Raw genomic sequence first — 11570 nt, forward strand, 5'->3', positions numbered from 1 at the left:
GCCTTGGATCATGTGCCGTTCCCTTTCTTCTCCAAACTTTTTTCTTCCCATCATTCTGGTACAGGTTGATCTTTGTCTCATCTGTCCATAGAATACTTTTCCAGAACTGAGCTGGCTTCTTGAGGTGTTTTTCTGCAAATTTAACTCTGGCCTGTCTATTTTTGGTATTGATGAATGGTTTGCATCTAGATGTGAACCCTTTGTATTTACTGTCATGGAGTCTTCTCTTTACTGTTGACTTAGAGACAGATACACCTACTTCACTGAGAGTGTTCTGATCTTCAGTTGATGTTGTGAACGGGTTCTTCTTCACCAAATTAAGTATGCGGCGATCATCCACCACTGTTGTCATCCGTGGACGCCCAGGCCTTTTTGAGTTCCCAAGCTCACCAGTCAACTCCTTTTTTCTCGGAATGTACCCAACTGTTGATTTTGCTACTCCAAGCATGTCTGCTATCTCTCTGATGGATTTTTTTTTTTTTCAGCCTCAGGATGTTCTGCTTCACCTCAATTGAGAGTTCCTTTGACCGCATGTTGTCTGCTCACAGCAACAGCTTCCAAATGCAAAACCACACACCTGGAATCCACCCCTGACCTTTTAACTACTTCATTGATTACAGGTTAACGAGGGAGACGCCTTCAGAGTTAATTGCAGCCCTTAGAGTCCATTGTCCAATTACTTTTGGTCCCTTGAAAAAGAGGACGCTATGCATTACAGAGCTATGATTTCTAAACCCTTTCTCCGATTTGGATGTGGAAACTATCATATTGCAGCTGGGAGTGTGCACTTTCAGCCCATATTATATATATAATTGTATTTCTGAACATGTTTTTGTAAACAGCTAAAATAACAAAACTTGTGTCACTGTCCAAATATTTCTGGCCCTAACTGTAATTTTTTTTTCAGAAACTATTTTTTTTAATGGGATTCCCTAGTAATATTTTAGTTATATTATGTTTAAATTCATTTTTTATAAATATATTTATACATTTTTATATAAAATGTATGTATGCACCTCTTTTTTTGTGTAACTGCATTTTCATATGCAACTAATTGTTCATAATCATAATAAGTAGTAACATTTTTTATGTTTACACTGGTCCTCAAAAATAAAAGGAGGAGGTAGATCTGGGGATTTACTAAGATGGAATATAGGCTGAACTGGATGGACAAATGTCTTTTTTCGGCCTTACTAACTATGTTACTATGTTACTATGTAGTTCCTTTTGTGTTATGTCCTTTCTGTGCTTTCCAGATGGTGGCACTCTTAGTTACAGAATGGAAGATAGACAGGGATCATTTACTATCATGGCCACAGGGGTTCTCTTCTGAGGTCATCTTCTTATAAATCTAGTATTGAATTTAGAAAAGGTATTCTTGACAAATGCTCGAGGCTATGTAGTCCAAGCACTGGTATGTCCATTAACCGCTTTATGACTAATGATGGACATAGCATGCCTTGAGCGGGAGTCAGTTTCCACAGCATGACATGCTATGCCCATCATGGTTTATGTAACGGGCTGGGTGGTGGAACCACTGTAGCGTGGACCATGGAAAGCAGGTGCAGACTGTACCAGCAGATGAACACAAGAGCACTTACATGTGCGGACTAGACCGGCTGAGGAACATTAGAGAACTGTCAGGTGCAGAGTGGACCAGTTGATGTACAGATGAGCACTGGCATGGCTCATAGACAGACAGGCATGGCTGATAGACAGGCAGGTGGACACGGCTGATAGATAGGCAGGCATACAGGAATACGAGCACTGGGACCAGAGAACTAACTAAGTGTTTACAAACAGACTTACAACAATGCAGAGGCACCTCCATGCTGGAAGAAGTGCCTTAAATGCTAAGTGTCGTCCAGCCATTGGCTGGGGACACTTTAGGTAGATGCACACGTGGTGAAGTGTGTGTGCCATAAGCACAGTGGCTGGGGACCTGCGTGTGGCAGCTACAGACCCGGAAAAAGGCAGCAGAGCAGGACGGGGCTGTAGTGGTGAGCACACTGTGTCTCTGCCAAGAGAGGGGGCACAGGCAGAGACATCAGAGCTACAGTACCCCCCTTTATGCCCCCTCTTTTTCAAGCATGTAATTAATATCTCCAGGAGTGGAGGGAAATGGATGTTGCTCCTCGGCTCCCATGACTTCTCCTCAGGACCGAACCCCTTCTAATCCACAAGACAAAAGGTCTTTCCTCTAACTCTTTTGGTGGTCAGAATGTTCTCGACCTCAAAAATGTTTTCAGTGCTGACTAGAGCAGGAGTGCTACCAGGATCCTTAAAGAAAGAACTGAGGATGATAGGTTTGAGAATAGAGACTTGGAAGGAATTGGGGATTCGTAAGGAGATCGGGAGTTTTAATTTGTAGACTACTGGATTAATTTGTTTCAACATCTCAAAGAGACCGATGAAGGACCCAATTTGTATTAAGATATCTTCAAATGGACATACGTACTTAAGGTACCGTCACACTAGACGATATCGCTAGCGATCCGTGACGTTGCAGCGTCCTCGCTAGCGATATCGTCCAGTGTGACAGGCAGCAACGATCAGGCCCCTGCTGTGCTGTCGCTGGTCGGGGAAGAAAGTCCAGAACTTTATTTGGTCGCTGGACTCCCCGCAGACATCGCTGAATCGGCGTGTGTGACACCGATTCAGCGATGTCTTCACTGGTAACCAGGGTAAACATCGGGTAACTAAGCGCAGGGCCGCGCTTAGTAACCCGATGTTTACCCTGGTTACCATCCTAAAAGTAAAAAAAACAAACAGTACATACTTACCTACAGCCGTCTGTCCTCCAGCGCTGTGCTCTGCTCTCCTCCTGTACTGGCTGTGAGCGTCGGTCAGCCGGAAAGCAGAGCGGTGACGACACCGCTCTGCTTTCCGGCCGCTGTGCTCACACAGACAGATCCGGATCGTTGTCGGTATCGCTGCAGCGTCGCTAAGTGTGACGGTACCTTTAGACGACAGCCAGACCTTATCTCCAGGATGAAACAGAGGCCAGACATCTCTTGTCAGCATGTTTTTTCATCCACTCAGAGGATTCAATAAGGATAACTTGGTGTCCCCCCAAATCTAAAAAAAAATCTTGACAAGGGAATCAGCAGCAGGAATATCAGAGGGGGTAGACACAGGAAGCAGGATTTTGGGATGTTGACCATAAACCACAAAAAATGGAGATTAGGCAGAAGACTCGCTTAAAAGGTTATTGCATGAGTATTCGGCCCTAGGCAGGAGTTCAGCCCAGTCACTGTGGTGAGCACTAACAAGGAAATTAATCAGGATCTGATTGACCGGCTCCACCTGGCCATTGGACTGAAGATGATAGGATGATGAGAAATCGATGGTAAAATTCAGTAACTTACAGGTGGCCCTCCGGGAAACAAGAGGTAAAATGGGATGCCTCCATCTGAGACAATATGGAGCATTAAAGGGAGAAAATATACAGAGTAAATTATTTTGCTAGCACTGATGCAGATGGAAAGCTGCGTAACGGAGTGAATCAAGTCATGTTGGAGAAATGATCCACGACCAGCCAGATGACTGTACTCCTGTCTGATACTGGCAGATTTGTGATGAAATCCTTAGCAATGTGCTGCCAGGGAGCAGATGGCTCAGACAAGGGAAGCAACTGATCAGTTAAAAGCTGCTTTGGAGTCTTATTTTGTGCACATGAGGGACAGGCAGGGATGAAATCATTGCGCAGGGTCAGCCACCAAGAGTGATGGGAAATGAGGAGAGCTGTATTCTTCTGTCCTGCATGGTTCGCCAGCTTAGACAAGTTACCCCAGAGAAGCTGCTTAAAGGGACTCTGTGACCTGAATTTGGAGGGAACATTCTTCAGCCATAGGGGCGGGGTTTTGGGGTGTTTGATTCACCCTTTCCTTACCCGCTGGCTGCATGCTGGCTGCAATATTGGATTGAAGTTCATTCTCTGTCCTCCATAGTACACGCCTGCGCAAGGCACTTTTTTCCCCAAAATTTTTTTGGGAAAATGGGGTAGCATCTTACAATGCGGATATACCTTATCTGAGCTGCCGCCCTCTGTCCCTGGTACTGCCGGGTGCTGCTGCCGCGCTCTGTCCCCCAGTGCTTGTCGCCGCCGCACTCTATCCCGTGCTGCGTGGGGGGCTCTCCCATTCCATCCAGTGCTGAAATTCTCATCTCCTGAGATTTCAGTGCCGAGATCTCCTTCTGCACATGTATCGCCTCCCAGCGGCCAATTTCCCAGAAGGAATCCACTGCACACGCACAGGAAAGCATGGATGGAATGGCAGCGCCCCACACACAGCACAGGACAGAGAGCGATGGTGGCGGCAAGAACCAGGGGACAAAGCGTGGCAGCAGCACCAGGGACAGAGCATGGTGGCAGCAGCACTCGGCAGCACCAGGGACAGAGCGTGGTGACAGCAACATTCGGCAGCACCAGGGACAGAGTGCGGCAGCAGCACTCAGCAGCACCAGGGACAGAGCGAGGTGACAGCAACACCATGCAACACCGGGGACAGAGCACAGCGGCAGCATTGGATACCTGCAGCGGCACGCCGCATATCAGAACACCCCCTCATCCCAGCCTGCGTCCTACAGCAATGTTCCACTCCTTCCTCCTCCAGAAGCAACCCTGAAACCCAGCTTCACCGCAGTCACCTCCCCCGGTAAGCGATAAGATGCATGGATTATAAGAAGCACCACCATTTTATTAAAAGAAAAGTTTTTTTCCTATTTTTCTCCTCAAAATTTGGGGTGTGTCTTATAATCCGGCGAGCCTTATAAAGTGAAAAATATGGTATTCTAGATTTGGTTGGGACCTCTGTATTCAATGCAGGGTTGCAGTGAACCATCCTTCTTCACAAAGAAGTACCAACTCTTGCTGGGGAGGAAGATTTTAGGTTAAATCCCCTGGCAATGTTCTCTTCTATATATTCTGACATGGCATGAGTCTCAGCCTGTGACTGGGGATAGATTTGGCCTCCTGGAGGGGATGCGCCAGGCGGCAGATCAATCAAACTGTCATACAGCCTATGAGGTGGCAAAGTCTCACCCTACTTTTTGTCAAAGACATCTGCACAGGTTAACCAGGCAAATTAAAGGGAGAAGTCGAAGGTCGGGCAGGACAAATGGGAATAAGAAAACTCTCTTGACAGACTTGACTCCAGTGCAGTACTTCTCTGGATTTGTTATTGCAACCATTGCAGACCTAAAAGCAGAGAGTGAGACAGACTGGACAGCATATAAAGAGGAATCTCTTCAAAGTGCAGCATTCCTACCCAAAGTTCCACTGTTTCAGTAGCAGAAAGGTGGCCTCAGAGAGGGGTCGTCTATCCAAAGATTAAACCACCAACGGATCCTGTAGACTTTGGACCAGGATGTTATATCTCTCCACAGAGGCCTATTGGATGAAAATACCTGCAGAACCAGAGTCCAGGTAGGTTAATTCAACAAAACAGATGTCGCTACAGGTAACAGCTACTGTCATAGTTGTTGCCAAGAATAGCCTCTCCAACAGATCCTAGGATTTGGAGTTTCCCGCTCTCTCAGGACTCCATACTCAGGATTCCCTATTGCTTGCGTCTAACAAGGTACGTGATGATAAACCTAGGTTTATCACGGGCTATAATAATAACTGGGGTGGCCTTAAGGCGATTTTGCGCAGGCATTGGGACATTCTGACGACGGACCTTCAAACTGCTGATGTGGTCAGTGCACAACCCCTATTGGTAGCTAGAAGGGCCCCTAATTTTAGGGATATACTATCTAGGAGCCACTATAGGAGACGGACTGTGAGTATCAATCGGGGCATTAAACTCCGAGGTTCGTTTGCCTGTGGTGGTTGCAGCATTTGCCCGCATATGGGGACCACAAGAGACTTTTTTGTTCATCCCCAGAATGGTAGTCGGCACAGACTTCTTTCATACATAAACTGTAGGACTACGTGCGTTATCTACGCCCTTATTTGCCCGTGTCAGCTTATATATGTGGGTCAAACGTCGCAGGAATTGCGACGGAGAGTGCAGAAGCACTTCTCCACCATTAATCTGGCTTCCAATGATGCATCCAAGGGTAAAGTTCTCACCCCTGTGGCGGCCCACTTTCTTGCTCATCATGCGGGCAGGGTTACCAATACCAAGGTGGTTGGCCTGGAGCATGTCCTTGTCTCTAATAGGGGGGCCCACTCAAGCCATCCTTGTTACGCCGTGAATCCCGTTGGATTTTCAATCTGTCTTCTGTTACCCCAACAGGTCTCAATGAAGAACTCCTTTTTACGGGCTTCCTGGGATGAGATCTGTCTGGTTGGTTATCTCATGGTTTGGTGCCTCTTTGGACTGGATGGGTCTGGATTCCTCTTCCTTCTCTAGAGTCGTCCCTGATGGACCTCGTGTATACTCCGCCTATTGGGAATCACTTTTTCCTCCAATTTAAAGTGGACTCTCTACGTTCTAATTGGACTTTTTTGAGGATTCATCTATATTACGATCGGCGCCTTACTGTGTTTGCGGTTGGATTTGTATAGCAACATGATGGCCTTTATTTATTTGCACTGCACTTTACATCTGCTGATGGAGTGGGCTACTCTAGTGGTAGTTCATTGGGTTTTTATTTACACCCTTCGGTGTTCTTATTAAAATATATGTACTAGATGGTATCAGGATAGGGTTTAGCCTCCATTTGCTGCACTACATACTGTGTACAGGTATTTTTGGCTCATGGGGCATCAGGACATGATGCATGTTTGACACATTATATAGGGATTCCTCTGGCTCATGGGACATCCAGGTAGTTCTTCACTTATGCTGGCTTTCATCTTGTTAGCCGGTTTGGGCATATGGTTGGGGCTGATCAGCTTCTTTTGGCTGTTCTTTTCTCTTCCCTAGCCCATTGGGCATAGTTCCTGCCCCTACTCTCTTTTGGGGTTGTCCTTTATGCATAAGATAGATTTCGGTGTATTCTACCGGTACATTTGATTCCTCTGTTCTGGCATGGCTGTTATTATCTTTTCAGTCGTCCTTACGTTTCCTTCCCATACTAGCCTGTGTGTAGTATATACATGTATTTTGCTGTATATTTATTCAATAAAGATGGTGCTTATAATGACATTATTTATGCTGCAGACGTGTTTACAATACAATTGTATGGGTTGGATTTGGTTGGTGGCTGTTTCTTGGCGTGTTTGTTTATTAAAATTGCATGCCTGTGAGGTTGTCCCCCGGGGGTTGATTGCTGTGTGTTCATGTTTCTTGTCCATTTTGGGCATTCGGTACGCCTTTCTATTTTTCAGTTTCTTGATTATTTTTTATTTATTTTTATTTATTTTATTTTATATATATATATATATATATATATATATATATTTTTTTTTTTATATTTATTTTTTATTTATTTATTTTTATTTTTTTCTTTATTTTTCTTTATTTATTTTTTCTTATTTATTATTTTTTCTTAGTTTCTCTTGGGTTTGTTATTTATTTTTATTATTTTTTCTTAGGTTAGCGTTCCGCTGTTTACATCTATAACTAGGGCCTCTGGTGCATAATTGCACCTCCATCTAGCTCCTTCTTCTGTATGTATATGTATGTGTATACATTTGTATGCATATTTATACATGCATATATGGATATTTTGCCTTGGGACTGATCACCCCTTGGCTGGGCACACTTTTGTAGGCTCCCCGGTTCCTGTTTAGGATCTCTACCATCCTTATTATAACATATATTTTCTTAATACCTCTATCCCGTGTCTGTGCATATACATATATCTTTATAACTATGGGCTTTCCTGTTGCCAGGATTCTTTGTTCCAGCTGTTGCTTCACAGCTGGGCTTTTGGTGCTTTTGCGCCTGTGTTTTTGGCTCTCCTTCAGCTTGCTGTGTGGGTGTGGCTTTCTTCGCTCACTCTGACAGCGGCGCCTTCTCTTCCCCGCCCGGCTGGACGTGGGACTGGCTCCTTATCTCAGCTAGCTCCGGCTGCATTTTGGCTGGCACTTTCATTTCAGGACTTTCTGCACATTTGCAGCTTCTTTGCTCAGTCACAGGTGGGCCGTTTGTTCTAATTTATTGGGATGGTATTTATACAGGGTTTGGGACACATGTTGGTACTTCCCCTGACGAAGCCCTCTCTTGAAGGGCGATACGCGTGGGGCTGCTCTGGTCCCTGTCCTGCTTGCTTGCCTGGCTGCCCACGGACTCCACTCTGGTCACCACTTGAGTAACCCCTTCTTCTAGTGCTCTGAGGTTTTTCCTGGCGGTTCCAGTGCCTTTTTTTTTTTTTTTTCTCCCACTGTTATTTTGGGATCCTGTTGCCTTACTGGCTTAGGGTAGATATTTTTGTCCCATGAGCCGTTCGGGCTAAATGCACTATTTGGGTGTTTACTGGCCACTTAGGATTTTGTATACATCCGCCTGGGTTGGTTAGTTTATCCTGTGAGCTGGCCACGTATGGTCTGCATCTAGTCCTAGGGTACAGGCAGGCTTATAGCATTGGTTATCAGTAGGCTTATTTTGGGTTATATATATTATTGTACTCTGTATTTACTGAGTGTTATGGACAGGGCCTTGCCTTTCTGTTTTTAAGTATGTTTTATTATGTTGTGTGTCAATAAAATCTTGTGTTTTTTCCTACATTATGTTTTCATTTTTTATACGTGGTGTGCATAACTGGAGTGATACTTTTCTTTCTGCTGATTATATCAGGACAGGAGTGGATGACATACTCGAAACTGCCACAATAGAAGCGCCTACCCTTGGTACGACGAGCCTCCTCATGATACATGGCCATCGTCACTTTCTCCACTTGCATAGACTCTGGGGAGGTTGCCGAAGCTGATGTTTGCTGTAAGACTGGACTTTGGAAGGTAGATGCCAGGCATCAGGGACTTCTTTCATGAGTCTCCTCCCTGGAGCACTCCTGGAAACTGATGTCAATCCGTGTAGCCAGAGACACAGGTCATCCACTCAGGAGGATATGTTGCGATTGGCCAGCTCATCTTTGATGCACCCAGAAAGGCCCTCCCAGAAGGTGGCCACCTGAACTTCATTATTCCAGGCAAGTTCAGATGAGTGTGCAGAAACGTACAGCATACTTGCCCACAGTGAAATTTCCCTGATGCAGACAGAGCAGAGAAGAGGCCGCTGAGGATGCACGTTTAGGGTCATCAAAAACCTTCCTGAAGGCCTCTAAGAAGGACTGGGAATTTGATACAAGGGGGTCACCTCTCTTCCATAGGAGATTGAGCCAAGCCATAGCTTCACCAGAGAAATGGGACATGATGAAATCCATTTTTACCCAGTCAGAAACAAACTGATGAGCCTCAAGTTCGAAGTGCAGCGTGCTTAATTAATAAACCCCAACATAAAGAATCATCTTTCCCATAGCATGGGGGTGCAGACAGACAGGGTACTGTACTGGCTACACAGCTGGCAGGCTTTTCGGTCACGGTCAAGGTGGTCACAGCTGGAGTAGTTGTGGGTACCGTCGGTGTTGTCAATGGGTGATTACAGTCCGAGAGCATTTTATCCTGCTGCTTCTTCTGGCAGAAGACTTCCAGGTACAAGTCTATGAAAGGAGAGGCCTGGGAAACAGAAGATTCGATGGCCTGTGCACAGTGTAACAGGCTGGGTGGTGCAACCAATGTGCCATGGACCAGGGAAAGCCTGTAGTTGCGTAACTAGGTGACTCACTGAATCCGACCTTGAATACATGGCAGCTGACAAAACTGTGATCCGAGGAGAGACCAAAGAGGTGGGACGGGTGCAATTCCAGGATTGACCTTGGGACGATGGCAGCAGACCAACTGGTGACAGGTAGCTGGGACGGCCCAAAGGAAGGAATAGTAGATGCAGGCAGACACTATGGGAAAACGTGAATCACAGATTAAGACTGGACCGGCTGATGTATAGATGACCACTGGCATGGCTGATAAACAGGCAGGTGGGCACGGCTGATAGACAGGCAGGCATATAGGAATATGATCACTGGGACCAGAGAACTCATAAGAGTGTTTAGGAAGAAACTTACAATGTTGCACAGGAATCTCCATGCTGGAGTAGGTGCCTTAAATAGGAAGCGTCCTCCAGCCATTGGTTGGGGACACTTTAGGAAGATGTGCACAGCCCCTTTAAGAGAGAGGAAGTGTGCATGCTCAGGAACACTTAGCACAGTAACCAGGGACCTGCATGTGGTGTGCACACCCTGGGCAGCTACAGACACAGAAGGAGGAGACAGAGCAAGATGGGGGCCATGGTGGTGAGTACACTGGCATCTCTGCTGGGGGAGAGGGACAGAGGGCAGAGACCCCTACACAGAAACTCAGGCATAATTTAAAAAAAAAAATGTTACGTGGCAAAAAATGTCAATTTGTCCCACAAAAAACAAACTCTCACATGACTCTGTCTGCAAATATATAGACATATTATAGCTGTCAAAATATGGGGCTGCTAAAACTTTATATTGCAAAAAAAAGCACCTTTTTATATGTGAAAGTAGCCAAACATAAGAACCTGATATAAATCTGGCATTGCTGTAATCACACTGACCCGAAGAATAAAGTTGTCTTATAACTTATACCGCATGAGGAATGATGTAAAAATAAAATGGGAACGCAAGGTATTCATACCCCTTTAAATTTTTCAATCTCTATTTCATTACAGCCATTTGGTAAATTCAAAAGAGTTCATTTGTTTCTTATTAATGGACACTCTGAACCCCACCTTGAGTGAAAAAAAACATAAATGTAGTAAATTTGTAGAAATTTATTAAAAAAGAAAAACTGAAATATCACATGGTTATAAGTTTTCAGACCCTTTGCTCAGTATTAAGTAGAATCACCCTTTTGAGCTAGTACAGCCATGAGTCTTCTTGGGAATGATGCAACATGTTTTTCACACCTAAATTTGGGGATTCTCTGCCATTCTACCTTGCAGATCCTCACCAGTTCCATCAAGTTGGATGGTGAACGTTGGTGGACAGCCATTTACAGGTCTCTCCAGAGGTGCTGAATTAGGTTTAGATCAGGGCTCTGGCTGGGCCAGTAAAGAATGGTCTAAGAGTTGTTCTGAAGCTACTCCTTTGTCATTTTATCTGTATGATTATGGTCATTGTCTTGTTGGAAGGTGAACCTTTGGCCAAGTCTGAAGTCCAGAGCACTCTGGAAGAGGGTGTCATCCAGGATATGTCTGTAGTTGGCAGCATTCATGTTTCCTTCAATGTAAACCAGTCCCTGCAGCTGAAAAACACCTCCATAGCATGATGCTGCCACCACCATGTTGAGATTGTATTGGGCAGGTGATGAGCAGTGCCTGGTTTTCTCCACACATACCGCTTAGAATTATCACCAAAAAGGAATCTTATCTCTCATAGTCTGGGCGTCCTTAATGTGTTTTTTAGGAAACTCTATGTCTTGTACTGAGGAGAGGCTTTCATCTTATATAGACAGGAATGTGCCTTTCCAAATAAAGTCCTATCAGTTTAATTAAATATAGCTGGACTCCCATGAAGGAGTAGAACCATCTCAAGGAGGATCACAAGGAAATGGACAGCATGTGACATAACCATGAGTGGCTGAGCAATGGGTC

General features: G+C 45.1%; 1 protein-coding gene across 1 annotated transcript in view; it reads left to right on the forward strand.

Moving 5' to 3' along the window:
• The window catches only part of LOC138681220 (scavenger receptor cysteine-rich type 1 protein M130-like), a 159845-nt gene extending 148600 nt beyond the window's left edge, over window positions 1–11245 (forward strand). The window contains exon 10 of the mRNA XM_069768589.1: window positions 11109–11245. Coding sequence (XP_069624690.1) covers window positions 11109–11245 — 137 coding nt within the window. The remainder of the gene's footprint in view (window positions 1–11108) is intronic.
• Window positions 11246–11570: the final 325 nt, after the last annotated feature.

The sequence above is a fragment of the Ranitomeya imitator genome, chromosome 1 (assembly GCF_032444005.1).
Source record: "Ranitomeya imitator isolate aRanImi1 chromosome 1, aRanImi1.pri, whole genome shotgun sequence".
Taxonomy (NCBI): Eukaryota; Metazoa; Chordata; class Amphibia; order Anura; family Dendrobatidae; genus Ranitomeya; species Ranitomeya imitator.